A 14,699-nucleotide genomic window follows, 5' to 3' on the forward strand; every position below is an offset into this window, starting at 1 on the left:
CACGCCACGGGTCACATCTGCTTTATCTTCTTCTTACCGTTTTGAGCCGTGACGAAGGGCGGCATCAAGTTGCCCAGGAGGACCAGGAGCAGCATCACTGCACCAGGACGCATCCCGTCGTGGTCCCGCTCGGGGGGGGGGGGAATGCAAAGGGAGGGTGAGGGAAGGGTAGGGGAGTGGGAAATGAATGATCTGGTGTCGATCACAAACTGGACTAATGATAATAATGATGATGGTGATGATGGTAGAGGTGAAGAGACGCGTGCAGCATGACAGCAGATTCCTCGATTTGGCGTTGAAGGACAGCGGGGAAAAGGATGTCGATGGGTGGTTCCGTCGGAGGAAATAAAAAAAGGGGGGCGCGACGGATGGTGAGGAAGCGGCCGGCGGCTCTCAGGGGTGCCGAAGTGCGGCCATCGGCGGCGAAGAAGCCTCGTCGGATTGCAGAGGAGGATGGATCGAGGAAAGGAGGGAGGGGGGGAGGGGGTGTCACAGAGATTGTCCACAGCGTAGTTGGGAAGATTCAAAGATGCGCAAACTGATGCGCATTGGCTCTCTCCACTCCTGAGAAGGGAAGAAAGACGCTTTTAAAGGGTGCGTAATTACGCACGCTTAGAGGCGAATCCAATATTCAACACCACCACACTAGTTTGTTGATTATTGCACGCGGCGTGAAAGGCGCACCTCTTCTCTGTCTTCCTTCTCTATCATTTTGCCGTGTTGTATTTTGGAGGAAGTACGCGCTGGCAACCACGTGACTTCCTCTACTTATGGACCCACTCTCTCTCGTGCAATATTTATGCTGCAATTCGGTCGACATAGATGATGATGGCCTTCACCAAGACGCTTGCCCCTCCCAGTTGGCTGCTTTAATAATACTAATTGTGTTAGAGGGAAAGTGGAGGTATATATTATTTTTTAATACATATTTATTTAATGTCATCGCTCATCGGCTGCGCGTGCAAGCATATCCCCTTGAAAAGTTCAACATGGCCTCCTGGTTAATCCCATTTCGTCTGCCCTTGTTATCAAATCGGCGCTGCTGCAAGTGCGACCTCATGCGGACAGTTTGGAGAAGTGTCGACAGAAGCGACCTTGCTCATCTGCTAGGGAATTATGATTTCAGATTGTCCCTGAAGGCAGCACCTGAATGAAGTAGATGGAATGACAGATGGAGAGAGAGAGAATCTATTTTTGTTGATGACAACTTTTTTTGTCGTTATTTCATTAAGAATATTCTTGCTGTGAAGAAAGAAGTTTGTCAAATGAGGTTCACTGGCTTTGAAGCTTAAAATTCTCAAGACACTTATGAGACAACCGCAACCTCCATTACTTGAAGAGACTTCACGCTGGACTCGGACATGCGATACCAACGTCGCCTTTGTGCTCCGCTTTGCAGCCCTCCCTCCAGTTTGTTTCAAAACTAACCCCACCTGAAACCTGGGCCCGGCCAATGGGCTGCGGAGATGTCAGCGCCTCCTTTGTTCGAAACCAATCAGAGTGGAAGCGCGGCATGTTGCCCGAGGGGGGACAACTCAGGGCTGCCCGTGTTAATCATGCATCACTTAGCCGTTGCCAATGTGTTCACAACGCCAGACCCTCTTTTTGGCTTTTCACAGCGACTCTCTTCATTTCTTGGGCCCACTTAGTATGGAAAGTCAACAACAATGGCTTACCAGGCTCAAAGATGAACTTAGCAGCAGTCCGCTGGTCTCCAACGTGGCATTCGGCTTCATCCTCATGGGACTGGAGAAGCTGGTTGAACTGGAGTTCGAGTGTCCGTGCAACCCGACGTGGAACGGCGTGTTTTCGTCCGCCTTCTTCATCCTCCCGGCCGTCATGGCCTTCACCTTGATGCTCATCATCCAGGGGTGCCGTTGCGACGTGTGGCGTCGCCGGACCGTATCGCTCTCCAGCGTGGTGCCCGCCGTCGTCTGGCTCATTTTGCTCTTCTTGGACGGCCAGTACTTTGCCTGCGCTATGACAGACTGGGAGGGTAGATTTGTGCTGGTGGACAGGGCGGCTCCGCAGAAGTGGTGCGAACCAATAAGTGATGGAGGTGTCCCCCAGCAAGAACTCATGCTGCGTTCGCAGCAGCTCTTTGTTTTCTCTCAGGTGAGTGGACGTTCTGAATTATTTTTTCTTACAGCAGGATAGGCTGCTACATGTGGTTCTGACTTGGTGAAGCAGCATGTGGTTCATATTTTATATGCCCCGCTCAACAATTATACAATCGCCCCTGAACCGGTTTACGTCCAAGCACTCTTCTTTCTTGCAACAAATTATCTCAACGACTCCCAGAGTGAAAATAATGTGAGACTCCTGTTCACTTATTCAGGTACTAGGCATCATCCTGCTCATTGTCATCTGCGTGGGGCTCGTCATCTATGTGATCAGACAAAGTTGCCAACAAGAAGTGGAGGAGCTTCAGGATACAGAGGTTGCCGAGCTCACCGTCCTCAGGATGAGTTCTCTGCAGACCAGGACGTCTTGAGACACTTTGAGGAAAATTGCCCCCCCTCCCCAAAAAAAGCTGAGATCCAGAGGCCGGATGAATGTAACCACGTTTTTTATATTCTAATATTATCAGCGTATGGTCTAATAGTCGACCAAAAGACATTTTGGAGCGAGGTTTCTCGAATTTCTTCAGCTGAAGACCCAAATATGGAATTTGGTTCCTTTCCAGGTACCCAACCATATGAGAATACTGTCGCTGCATTCAGCGGATCAGGACCGCTTTAAAAAAAAAAAAGAAGTCTTGCGTTTCTGTTCATTTGAGTTCAAACACGAACGCAACACAAACCAAAGACCAGTGTTCAATGAAAGGAATTAATTTTAATTATTCAATATTTTGCAGAAAAAAAAAGATCAATAAATTTGTCAAAATTCTCCCTCCACAGACTATGTAAAAAAAAAAAGACCTGATTTATAATTGTAAAATGTAAGATGCCACGTGAAAAACGTATATTCTGTTCCAGTATTTAAATGTTTTTTTTAATATTGTCTTTTAATAAAATACATTATTTTTGTAATACACAACCATCAGGGATCTCCCATGTCTATTTGAGTTTTCCACCAAGGAAAAGCACCTCCAGAAGCATCATGGAGAAATCTCCGAAGAATATTACATTTGGATTCAAGGATTAGGATTTTTATAAACTCAAGAAAGGGACATTGGCAAAAACACAAGATGACCAACAAAAAGAGACGCAACAAGTCAAACTCCGGACGTCATCCTTCACCATAAGATAAGTTACATCAAGTTTATATGCATGAATCAACAGTGCAAGATTGTCCGACTTGACTTGTGACTTACTTGAGGTTACAAGTCACTATATTGTACATTGTGAAGTTCAGCTGTCAAGTAACTTGTCCATAACTTTAGTCATGTTTACATTTTCTTTTCAGGCACAATTTGGAGCAAAGCCAGTAAGTGAATGTGCTAAGAGCACCGAGAATGAGCAGCACTACAGCAGACAAGAAGAGGAGCACGTCCACAGAGTAGTAAACATACCAAGGCATCTGATACGACTCGGTCCTCAGGTGAGCTGCGCCCTTGTGCCTCATGACAAACTCAATCCAGAAGAGGGCGCTGTCGAGCGGTGGGATGGGCTGATCTTTGTGCAGCCTGGACAGCCTCTGCATGTTGTTCCTGTAGGATGGATCTGACAGGACTTCCTGTATGCCCTGGTAGAATATATCATGATCCAGGGTGACTATATCCAGGACTTTCCCGGCTTTTCTCACCATAATCCTGAGTAGATTATCTCGTTGATCGAAAATGAGCGGAAGCCCGAGGATTGGCACGCCGTGATAAATTGCTTCCTGGACGCCGTTTGTCCCACCATGAGCAACAAAGAGTTTCATCTTGGGATGTCCAAGAAGGTCGTTTTGTGGCATCCAGTCCACCAGGAGAGTGTTGTTGCCCAGAGTGGAGGGTTTAGCACCTTTATACCTCCAGATGACCTTCTGGGGGAGCTTGGCAAAAGCTGCCGCAATTTCGTCGGCTAAGTCGTTAGGAAGTTGTCCGATTAGAGTCCCCAGGGACATGATGATGAATCCGTGTTCCCCGGAACTCTGGACGAACTCTTCCAGGTGGTTGGGTAGAGGCTTGGCAGGTTTACACTGGAAGCCCCCCATGTAGATGACGTTGGGCATGGTGGGGCGTGGGAACTCAAAGACAAAGTCCACTCTCATGAGCCACAGGTCTGCTGCTTGGAACAGCGAACGGTAGTCTGCGTCGGGGCTTAAATATTTTTGAACCACGCCATCGTAATGCGATTCGATGTACGTTGAGTGTTGATATTCGGCAAAGATAAATAACAAATTGTTTACTACTCTTTCAAAAAAACTCATCTTATCAGAAAATTCTGTCCCTGTAAGGGGCACGTACGAGAGAGGGGACGGTGCGATTGAGAAATGCCCCTCGCCGCGGGTGGTCCATCTCACGTTGAGAACCAGAGGCAGCTTCAGGTAGTGGGCGAGAATAACACCGCACGGCACTCCCGGGTCTGTCAGAACGAGGTCATATTTGGCACTTCGCAGTGACTCCACCAGTGTTTTATTCTCAAAAATCCACATCAGCAATTTGCTTGTTTTCTCATGCATCACTGAGGCCTTTTCACTTTGCTCCCTTTCCAGTTTTAAACGAGTCCAGACGGACTTGCCTTCTCGCTGGATGCGCAGCAACTGCTCCACAAACTCAATAATTAAATCTTTGCTGAAGCCCGACTCCACGTCAAGCGTGATAGAGGTGTAGAACGGGGACTTTTCCTTGATGTACCAGCTGTCGTCCGTTCGCAACACGTCAACCTGGTGCCCTCTCGAGTGCAGTCCCTCAATAACCACTTTCATGTTCACCCAGTGGCTTCCATCCAATGGAAAAACAAGCACCTTGCCACCAAAAGCGGAAGTCACACATAGAGTGGAAAGCAAGAGGCAGACCCAAGACCAAAGCATCTTCACTCTACAATTCGGATGACAAAGAAATTCCGTAAGACAAATTCTACAGTGTTTTCATTCCTTTAGATTTTAGGACCGTTCCATTTTTCACACACATACATGCATCGATTGAAAATGCCGCTGATACAAAATAGTCAATATTACCTCATTTGACATCCAATGTATGTAGTCCAGAGATTCCCTTCTATGAAAGAGAACTCGTGTTCGTTCTTGCAGTTCTAGCCCAGTCGGACTTTGACATTATAGTTTCATTCTCATAAACACTCGTGTGCTGATAAGGATATAGTTCAAAGGGGAAAGATTGCTAGTTCACATTTTACCTGTGTTAATGCAAGTGTCATTTCAGAAAATTGACATTACAGCGTAATTTATCACTCTTTTATGTTTTCTACGAAATAAACGAATTTTCAGACACAAAAAGGAAACGACGGCTATTTTAAGCCACTAGATGGCACAGTTCAGCAGCCTGATAGGCTACTCTCTGCTTAGCCTGCTCATGTTTTCCTTCTTGGAGGATTCTCGGCAGGATTTCCTTTTACGCTACTTTAAAGCGAGCTCCCGTTGAGGGCACATTCGTGAATGATTGTATTGTTGCTTTGAGAGTTTGCTGGCGTGACAGATAGATAAACATAGATTGAACACAATGAAAAATGCAAACAAACGTTTTGCTTCCACATTGTGTTAGTTTGTGAAGTCAGATTCCTCAGACCCAAATCAACCTTTATCAAGGAAACATGACTTCCTGTTAAATTGAATGCAATTGAAACCTAAGATGTTGGTATCACAGATTAAGAGTGTTAAATGTGTCTGAAAACATTGAATACTTAAAAATGTGATGGATTTGATCAGTATGTCGATATTTTGGCTCGTATTCATTTTGTTTACATTGTTTCCTTAGGTATCATCCTGCTACAGATTCCGGCAGATTAGTGGTTAGAATGACAACAATGGAGTCAAAATCTAATACTACAGAAAGAACTAAGCAGACTGAATGCACAAAGCCTTTTGGAGTGACCATAGAATCGACAAAAATGCTAATAGTCATTCAAGACAACATTTCCAAAAAAGGTAAGATCATCTTTAATACATTGCACAAAACTTCGTTTACAACATGCTGGTTTTTTTTAGTACTTTAATTAAACTGAGAGACTGTTTATGAAGCTTATTAAATGTTGCTTTTTTGCATCACAACATTCAAATGTACCGTATTTTCCGCACTATAAGGCGCACCTAAAAACCTCCAATTTTCTCAGAACCAGACAGTGCGCCTTATAATCAGGTGCGCCTTATATATGGACCAATATTGAGCCACTACAGCAGGCGTGTCCAAAGTCCGGCCCGCGGGCCAAATGTATATATCTTATATATGGACAAAGTTTTAAAATGGGCCATTCATTGAAGGTGCGCCTTATAATCCGGTGCGCCTTATAGTGCAGAAAATACGGTACTATATGTACATCCTGGCCTATCGCTGCATCATCTTGAGAAGTTTACCACCTTGCTTTCTTTAGTGTCACATTTGCAAGGAAGAGCGGGAAAAGTGAATCACAAATAAGCAATTCACCGTACATATATTGTGATTTATCTACTCACGTTTGATTTTCCTCTTACATATTGCAGAGCACAAACATTTGATCATGATGAATAACATTAAAAGCAGAGCCAGCACAGCTCCAGACAGGAATAGATACACGTCGACATTGTAGTAGGTGTACCAGGGAAGTTTGAAGGACTCAGTCCTCAGGTGAGCTGCACCTTTGTGCCGCATGACAAACTCTATCCAGAAGAGGGCGTTGTCGAGCGGTGTGACGGGCTGATCTTTGTGTAGCCTGGAGAGCCGCTGCATGTTATTCCTGTAGGACGGGTTAGCAAGAACTTCTTGGATGGCCTTCAGGAAGTTGTCATCTTTGTCCACCAATGCTAACGTGACCACCACGGCCGCCCCTCTCTCCGTGAGACGCAGCAGGTTGTCATGCTGGTCGAAAAACAAGGGTATGCCCACCACGGGAATTCCGTGGTAAATTGCCTCCTGGACACCGTTCGTCCCTCCATGAGCCACAAAGAGTTTCATCTTGGGATGTCCAAGGAGGTCGTTCTGCGGTATCCAGTCCACCAGGAGAGTGTTGTTGCCCAGCGTGGATGGTGTAGCGCCTTTATACCTCCAAATGACTTTCTGAGGGAGCTTGGCGAAAGTCGCCGCGATGTAGTCGGCTAAATCCGCGGGGATTTTGTTCACGAATGTCCCCAGCGACATTAGGATGAATCCATGATCTCCCGAACTCTGGACAAACTCTTCTAGGTGGTCAGGTAGAGGCTTGGCAGGTTTACACTGGAAGCCCCCCATGTAGATGACGTTTGGCATGGTGGGACGCGGGAACTCAAAGACAAAGTCCACTCTCATGAGCCACAGGTCAGCAGAAAGAAGCAAATGGTGCATGTCGTTATCAGGTCCGAGATATTTGTCGCATACTTTCTGGTACGTGTTTTTAATGACCAGGTAATGTTGCGTAGAAGCGATCAGAAACACAAACACATTTTTGACTCTTTGAAGAAAGGTCATTTTGTTTGTATTACCAGTTCCCACGACGGGAATGTAAGATAACGGCGACGGGGCGATGGCGAGGTGGGCTTCGGTGGCGATTATCCAGCGGACGTTGTACACCAGAGGGAGGTTCAAATATTTGGCCACAATAGCCCCTCCACCCCAGCAGGGGTCAGTGAGCAGCAGGTCAAACTTGCTGTCATTCAGTCTCCTCATCAAATCCTGGTCGTCGAGAACCGCCGTTGTGAAATTGCTCACCATCACGTGAGCTTCCAAAAAATCTCCAAACAATCCCACAGTCATATGGAGGAACGTCATGAGAGGTATCGCGCCTCTTTCGTATTCGATGACTTCGTAAATCAAGCCGGTGATGAAGTTCTGGTCCAAGCTTCTTTCCACGGAGACGGTGATGGTGTTGTAGTGGGTGGCGCCGTCCTTAATGTACCACGTCTTGCTGGGCCGTACGACGGTCAAGTTGTGACCTTGCGCGTGCAACTCTTGCATGAGGATGTCCATGTTCACCCAGTGGCTGCCTTCAATTGGTAAAACCAAAATGTTGCCACCCTGACAGGATCCGGGAAGCAAGATAAAGAGCAGCAAGGCGCTGCGGTAACATGGCAGCTTCATCTGGAATCAAACACCAAAACAACTTTACTCAGTGACAGCGTGAAAGTGATTTTCAATGGTTGTCCGTCTTTTTACGTACCCCGCAGCTGACAACCAGCTCAGGATGTAGTCCGCTTTTTGCCCAAAGTCAGCTGGGATTCGGTTCCAACAATCCCGCGACCACTGACAAGGCAAGAGCGGCAGCAAAAACTTGGCTGTTCAGTTTAAAGTGCTTTTTCACTTTCGATCCAAGAGACTTCGAAACTTTTCCGGACACTGAAACGAACCAAAATTGATGTCATTGAACACATGTCATGTTGCATACTTAAGGTGCAGTTATGTTTTTACCTTTAAGTCGACTCGGCGTGTTGTTTAGGCTTCGGGGTCCGCTTCCACCCCTCGGATTGCGTGCGACGTTCACGAGCGTTGCGGCACAATAGGAAAGGACATTTTTCGTTCAGCTGCGTGGGCGAAGATCGTCAGTAAAACGCGCGTGTGTGGGTTTATACTTAATTAATCATTCACATTTTCTCTATGCGATTACGAAGTGGCACCTCCTGTTTCCCACCTCATCCGTTTGCACTTCTATCGCATTTCAGTTCGTGCTTTGCCTATTTTCCGATGGTACTTAAACTCAGCATTGTTTTTACAGGAATATGTCTCCGCTTCATCAATATGTTCTAATCAGTTTTTATTTTTGGCTCTTTTCCGTTGAGAATGTTTCCTGTTCATGATGCTAAAATGTCAGTCCCCGCACTACTTGAAATTCACAACAAACATTACATAAGTGTAATAATAAGGGCTGTGGCTATCTGATGAACCGCTTGCAGGTTATGTCATAAAAAGGACCTTTGCTTATTGGTAGAGAGAATGATAAAATAGCCCCAATGAATAACTACAAATGTGTCTTATTCTAAAGTTCAAAGTCTTCTGACATGAGCACCATGTTACCGCACGAGCATAAACATGGCATTTACTCTACACAATTATGATATTTCAATTTGCTTTAATTAATATACAAAATTGTTGCATTGCAAAGGTCTTAGAAAACCTTCTAAATGGCAAACAAACAAAAGTAAATATCTTGGATAATAAAATCAATTGGAGCATTTTGTGGTTGACACTATGATGATTATTTGACAATTCACGTCCTACATTCTGGCATAATTTGCTGTTTGGAAAGCCATTTGAAGATGTATTTAATTCTGCACAAAGCATATTTGTTAAATAAACTCAGTATAGAATCATGTCTGTGAATGCTCTTCTGCATTTCCACAATTTTTGATTTATGTTTGGAAATATGCCCACAGTCTAAATTAGGTGGGGGGGAGGCTTCTAATCCTCTTTGTTCAGTTGTGTTTCCACAGGGAGAAACGTGATCGGACTGCGGCTGAAGATGAGGTGACCTCAAGAACTGCAAGGAAGATGAGGGGGACTGTATATGTTGTTGAGGGGGTGGTGCTTTCTCCAGGCAGGAGGGGAGGCGGGAAGAGGAGAGAGGCTGTGAGCATCGCTTCTCTATTCACTGACGCCACTCAGGGACAGGTATGCATGAACTCTGCTTTTCTCCTACCATGACGCTTTGTTTGTGCTCTTGTTGTATTTTTACGAAGCCAATGATGCCTTTTAATGCAGTTTCTGTCTTACGCGCCAACGATGCCTGAGCGTCTCTGAGACGATGCTAAGAGCGGAGGGGGCGGCCGCCTCCTCTCTCGCATTGCTGCTGCTGCTGTTGCCGCTGCTGCACTGTTGCCACCTGTGCCACTCGCTGCGTAAGTTGCCCGCCGACGCTGTTTACATGTCAATAAATGGATTCCACATGACTGAGCGGTATCAGAGAGAAGCCACTGATATTGCAGAAGATCCACACTACTCACGTTAGGGACGGAGCCCTGCCGCGATGATGAAAAAACAGCAAATAATACACACCCTTGCAGTAAAATGTTTAGAATTGCTTGCGTTAATCGTAAATGCACCACAAACTATGATCCCGAACCCCTTAAATGGCTTTCAAAGGATTCTTTTTTTTTTTTTTTTAAATACAATGTACACGTGACAAAGATTCCCAACTAACAAAGCTGGCTAAACTTTGCTCTTCCTCGACATATAGTACAAAATGTGTCGCTTCGCCTTATAAACAACCAATTGGTCAAATCTACATTCACATTTATGGACAATTTGAGGCTTGGATGCATGTATCCAAAACTGTGAGCCCAATATGCTAACCAGCACATCACTTTGCTACCACGAAAAAAATCAATAAGATTGAATAGTTTAGTCGCTTGCACTTTTTGCCTTACATACAAGACACCGACTTGCTCCATTTGCACATACATAAAACATTTGATTGGCTGAACGCAGGAGAAATGTTCCGATGCATGTGATTGGTCCATTTAAGTGTTATGAAATGTCATGAAGCTCAATGTTTTTTATAATAAAGGGGATAGTAGCAGTATGTCGCCATTAATTGGTTTGCTGAGGGAGCCACAAATCCTCGCAGCTACGCCATTATCGATTTGAGAGTCTCAGCCAAGCGGACCGACCCTTAAAAGAAGGGCGGCTGGAAAAGATGATGAATGGCCGGATAACAGTCTCATTAATTAGGGGATTGCTTGTCTGCATCGACACGAGGAGTGAATGAATACCAGATCCACTGCCCGTAAATCGGGCCCCAAAGGCAAAAGGCGTCATTCCGAGTGGGATTGATAGCATTAATGTGTTTTAATACACTCGGCAGGGGCAGCGCGCTTCCTCCCAGGCCACATGAATCACATTTTATTTCAAAAGAAGAGAAGTTCCGAGTCAGATAGACGTTTCTAGAGTGCTGAAAAGTTCTATGGTTCTTATCACTCCCAGGTGTTCCTAAGCTTTCCTCCTATGCAAAAGCTGAAGACAAGCTCTTCAAGTACCTCTTTGGGAACTACCAGAAATGGGTCCGCCCGGTGGAATATCTAAACCAGACCATTTCCGTCAAGTTTGGACTGGCCATCTCCCAGCTCGTCGATGTGGTGCGGTTCAAGACGAATTTCCTTTTAAATTGGGTAACAATAGGAATACAATAAAGCCTCTGCTGTGTTTTCACCAATTAGGATGAGAAGAACCAACTGATGACCACCAATGTGTGGATGAAACAGGCAAGTTGAGCAATCCCCATCCATGAAAAATGTTTGTGACCGACCAAGCATTCCATCTTGATGACCGGTGGCATCTCCCTGACAGTTCCCATCAGGATGAGTCCTCTTGGCACTTTGCCAGCTTCTGCCCTCACTGCCTTCCTCCTCATCTCCACTCCACTGTTGTCAGCTTCATTCATGGTCTTCTGCGTCTCACATCAATTGAACAATCCCCACAAATGCCTCCTCCGCTGTGATGAATTGTTTTGTATATCATCGTATCTCTTTTAAAATGTTTTTTTATAACCTGTGTCTCGTTTACCATCAATGGATTGATGCTTTTAATGCAATTTTATCATCCAAGTTAAAGTCAACTTGGGGTTGCTTGTCATGCAGGAGTGGACTGACATGAAGCTAAGATGGGACCCCGATGACTACCAGGGCATCACCACTATACGAGTGCCCTCTGACAGGCTCTGGCTCCCAGACGTCGTGCTTTATGATAAGTATGTAACGTGATGGATCGAACCTACATAATACATGCAGGATGTATCCAGAATGTATTTGCTGCACTTGTCAGTCTACATCCTTAATCGACGGAATAAATCAACATTTTCCGTCCAAATTCTCAGCAAAATAAAATTTTTAGCTCCCCTGCCAAATCTATTTTTTTCTTTTTTTATTGAAGATAATTCAGGTCAGAAATGTCCGCGATGCCCGGACTATTTAACTGTAATCTGTTTTGGAATAATAAAATGTGGTCTTAACAGCTTCCATCCACTCTGAGCCTCATAAATGATGTGTGAATGTGAGCGCGCGGAAACAATGGCTCCGAATGGGAATGTTATGTTTTGTTCGATCTTACTTCATGTCGCTTTCCCTGACAGTTCAGACGGTCGTTTCGAGGGCACAGTCACCAAGGCAGTCGTCAAATACGATGGGACCATATTGTGGACACCGCCTGCCAACTACAAATCTGCCTGCACCATCGACGTCACCTTCTTCCCATTTGACCTGCAGAACTGCTCCATGAAATTTGGCTCGTGGACTTACGATGGCTCCCAGGTAGACAAATCCAGAAAAAAGACAAGAAAATGCAAGTAATATTTTTGCCTAAAATCTCTGATTCCCCCCCAAAAACTGTCCTAGAGATTATTTATTTTTAATAGGTGCTATCCGGCATATACAGTAATTGTGTGAAGTCGGTGCGATTTTTCTTTGGCAGGTCGACGTCATTCTAGAGGACTTCCACGTAGACAGGCAAGACTATTTTGACAACGGCGAGTGGGAAATTGTGACGGCCACAGGCAGCCGCGGTCTAAGAGTGGACGCCGGCGTTTCCTATCCCACCATCACGTACTTCTTCATCATCCGCCGGCTGCCACTCTTCTACACGCTCTTCCTCATCATCCCCTGCATCGGCCTATCTTTCCTCACAATCCTCGTCTTCTACCTGCCGTCCAACTGCGGCGAAAAGATCTCCCTCTGCACCTCGGTGCTGGTGTCTCTCACCGTCTTCCTTCTGGTCATCGAGGAGATCATCCCCTCCTCGTCCAAGGCCATCCCTCTCATCGGCGAGTATCTGGTCTTCACCATGATCTTCGTCACGCTCTCCATTGTTATCACCGTCTTCGCCATTAACGTGCACCACCGCTCGTCATCCACGCATCACGGCATGGCGCCGTGGGTGCGCAGGGTCTTCCTGCATCGGCTCCCCAAGCTGCTGTGCATGCGCAGCCACGTGGACCGCTACGGCACGGCGGGAGCGGCACCGACGGGACGGGTGCCGGGATTGGGGATGATGAAGGACTATCCCGCTGAACACGGCCTCTCCCACACCAGACTCAACATCCAAGCTGCGCTGGATTCCATCCGCTACATAACCATGCATGTGGTCAAAGAAAACGAGGTCAGAGAGGTGAGTTTGTTATTTGCATAGTGAAAGATTGCAAGATATTAAAGGAAATTTACAAATTACAGTACGACCACAAAGCCAGGCATAGATACTTGGCAAAAAATGTTCCAGGATGGCCACCCCAATCAAACATTTTGCTTATCAAAGTCAAACAAGCACTCATGCAAACGAGGAATGTGGTGTCCTCACAACCTCACCCATGCTCTTTATTGTCTTTTTTTTTCCCCTGTGCAAACAACTTGTAACACAGCAACGTCAAACCTCACTTCAGTTTTGCCTGGCAACATGTTGCGTAACTGTCTTTTATGTCTTTTTTTTGGGGGGGGGGCTCTAGGTGGTACAGGACTGGAAATTTGTTGCCCAGGTTCTGGATCGAATCTTTCTCTGGGCATTCCTGCTGGTGTCCGTCCTGGGCTCAGCTCTCCTCTTCATCCCGGTTATCTACAAATGGGCCAGCATTATCGTTCCCAAACATATTGGAGGTGTCCTCTGAAGGTTGAGGAACATGAAGGTGAGGCACATCTAGATTTATTATGTTTTGCAACACATTTCCAGACTACTAACTACAACTGTATATTTTTAAAAGTAGAAAAAAAGTGATGTGGAAATAAAAAACATGTAATTACCAGGGGCGCCGCCAGGGGGTCAGAGAATTTAATGGCCACTCCACAGCCACTCGCCACAATGGCTGCGTCAATTATGCTTCTCACACCAAATGCCAATTTCAAACCAGCTGTTTTGTTTACAATACATTTACACTTTATAACTTTATTTATTTGTTACACATTAAAACAAATTGCTGTGGAACTCAAAGTGTTAACTGCAGTGTTATTTTCTGCACATGAAATCATTTGTAATATTAAATATAAAACAAGAAACCAAAGTATATCAGTAGACATTTCCTTATGTCTTTCTGGAAAATGTGTTGATTTCACATAATTGACAATTACACTTTAGATTGGGGTGGCCATCCTGGATTTATCTGTAATGGGAAATTTTGTTACGTTTGCATGATGCATTCCAGAAGAGAGACAAAAAGCGCATGTATCCACTCAGTAATTCACACTTGAAGGTTACAATAGTATAGCTAGTTATGTTAAGAATGTGATTCTTGTAAATAAAAGTGAAACATGTCGCACACTTGACTGAGCTCCTGTTGTTTACTTCTTCAGGGTAAAGATGGCCGTGCATGGAAACTCACATTTCTTTCTAGCACCCTAAGTGTTGTGAGCGACAGACCTCATGCAGATTTGTGTGCCTTTTGAGTTTCCATGCCCCACAAGCCCAACTTCATGAGAGACTTCCAGTGTAAACCTGCCCAAGCCTCTACATGACCACCTGGAAGAGTTTGTCCTGAGTTCTGGAGGACACAGAGTCATCCTCATGTCGCTATAGGGACGTTTGTGAACAATCAGCCCATTCTGTCATTTGACAGCTGCCTCTTCTGGATAGAGTTTGCCACGAAGCACAAGGGTACAGCTCACCTGAGGACCGAGTTGTACCAGCTGCCCTGGTATGTTTACTACAATTTGGACATCTCCTTTTTGCTCCCTGTTGAGTA

General features: G+C 45.4%; 5 protein-coding genes across 9 annotated transcripts in view; 2 read left to right on the forward strand and 3 right to left on the reverse strand.

The window, feature by feature from the left end:
- Nucleotides 1-521, reverse strand: part of nptnb (neuroplastin b) — a 21,150-nt gene extending 20,629 nt beyond the window's left edge. For all 3 annotated transcript variants that reach the window (XR_005097588.1, XM_037248167.1, XM_037248164.1), the window contains exon 1: nt 38-521. Coding sequence is in view for 2 of the 3 variants with exons in the window: in XM_037248167.1 (XP_037104062.1) it covers nt 38-113 (76 nt within the window). In the remaining variant the exon portion in view is untranslated. The remainder of the gene's footprint in view (nt 1-37) is intronic.
- A 210-nt stretch (nt 522-731) lies between these two features.
- LOC119120915 (calcium homeostasis modulator protein 6) lies at nt 732-2,901 on the forward strand. Its single transcript, XM_037248169.1, has 2 exons — nt 732-2,115; nt 2,339-2,901. The coding sequence occupies exons 1-2, from the start codon at nt 1,579-1,581 to the stop codon at nt 2,492-2,494; spliced, it is 693 nt and encodes a 230-aa protein (XP_037104064.1). The 5' UTR covers nt 732-1,578; the 3' UTR covers nt 2,495-2,901.
- Nucleotides 2,902-2,938: 37 nt separating this feature from the next.
- Nucleotides 2,939-5,225, reverse strand: LOC119120909 (UDP-glucuronosyltransferase 2C1-like). Its single transcript, XM_037248157.1, has 2 exons — nt 5,107-5,225; nt 2,939-4,966 (listed from the first exon to the last, which is right to left on the reverse strand). The coding sequence occupies exons 1-2, from the start codon at nt 5,109-5,111 to the stop codon at nt 3,382-3,384; spliced, it is 1,590 nt and encodes a 529-aa protein (XP_037104052.1). The 5' UTR covers nt 5,112-5,225; the 3' UTR covers nt 2,939-3,381.
- A 793-nt stretch (nt 5,226-6,018) lies between these two features.
- Nucleotides 6,019-8,557, reverse strand: LOC119120910 (UDP-glucuronosyltransferase 2A2-like). 2 transcript variants are annotated; one of them, XM_037248159.1, is made up of 4 exons: nt 8,459-8,557; nt 6,496-8,131; nt 6,411-6,464; nt 6,019-6,166 (listed from the first exon to the last, which is right to left on the reverse strand). In XM_037248159.1, exon 2 carries the CDS (start codon nt 8,129-8,131, stop codon nt 6,548-6,550), a length of 1,584 nt encoding a protein of 527 aa, XP_037104054.1. In that variant the 5' UTR covers nt 8,459-8,557; the 3' UTR covers nt 6,019-6,166; nt 6,411-6,464; nt 6,496-6,547. The 2 variants fall into 2 exon arrangements, with proteins under 2 accessions (XP_037104054.1, XP_037104053.1); XM_037248158.1 differs by having other exon boundaries at nt 6,496-8,386; nt 8,459-8,556.
- An 812-nt stretch (nt 8,558-9,369) lies between these two features.
- Nucleotides 9,370-14,669, forward strand: chrna5 (cholinergic receptor, nicotinic, alpha 5). Of its 2 annotated transcripts, XM_037248163.1 has the most exons (9): nt 9,370-9,655; nt 9,746-9,882; nt 10,967-11,118; nt 11,200-11,244; nt 11,620-11,729; nt 12,111-12,288; nt 12,449-13,141; nt 13,473-13,649; nt 14,311-14,669. In XM_037248163.1, exons 2-8 carry the CDS (start codon nt 9,789-9,791, stop codon nt 13,629-13,631), a joined length of 1,431 nt encoding a protein of 476 aa, XP_037104058.1. In that variant the 5' UTR covers nt 9,370-9,655; nt 9,746-9,788; the 3' UTR covers nt 13,632-13,649; nt 14,311-14,669. The 2 variants fall into 2 exon arrangements, with proteins under 2 accessions (XP_037104058.1, XP_037104057.1); XM_037248162.1 differs by lacking the exon at nt 14,311-14,669 and having other exon boundaries at nt 9,371-9,655; nt 13,473-14,281.
- Nucleotides 14,670-14,699: the final 30 nt, after the last annotated feature.

The sequence above is a fragment of the Syngnathus acus genome, chromosome 3 (assembly GCF_901709675.1).
Source record: "Syngnathus acus chromosome 3, fSynAcu1.2, whole genome shotgun sequence".
In the NCBI taxonomy this organism is placed as follows: Eukaryota; Metazoa; Chordata; class Actinopteri; order Syngnathiformes; family Syngnathidae; genus Syngnathus; species Syngnathus acus.

Excerpts from the sequence above, each read along its gene's own strand:
- chrna5 (XM_037248163.1), top strand. The coding sequence starts at position 9,789 with ATGCTAAGAGCGGAGGGGGCGGCCGCCTCCTCTCTCGCATTGCTGCTG. Across the intron at positions 11,119-11,199 it reads TCTCCCAGCTCGTCGATGTG|GATGAGAAGAACCAACTGAT; the intron begins GTGCGGTTCAAG and ends TTCACCAATTAG. Across the intron at positions 11,245-11,619 it reads CCAATGTGTGGATGAAACAG|GAGTGGACTGACATGAAGCT; the intron begins GCAAGTTGAGCA and ends CTTGTCATGCAG.
- LOC119120910 (XM_037248159.1), bottom strand. The coding sequence starts at position 8,131 with ATGAAGCTGCCATGTTACCGCAGCGCCTTGCTGCTCTTTATCTTGCTT.
- LOC119120915 (XM_037248169.1), top strand. The coding sequence starts at position 1,579 with ATGTGTTCACAACGCCAGACCCTCTTTTTGGCTTTTCACAGCGACTCT. Across the intron at positions 2,116-2,338 it reads AGCTCTTTGTTTTCTCTCAG|GTACTAGGCATCATCCTGCT; the intron begins GTGAGTGGACGT and ends TCACTTATTCAG.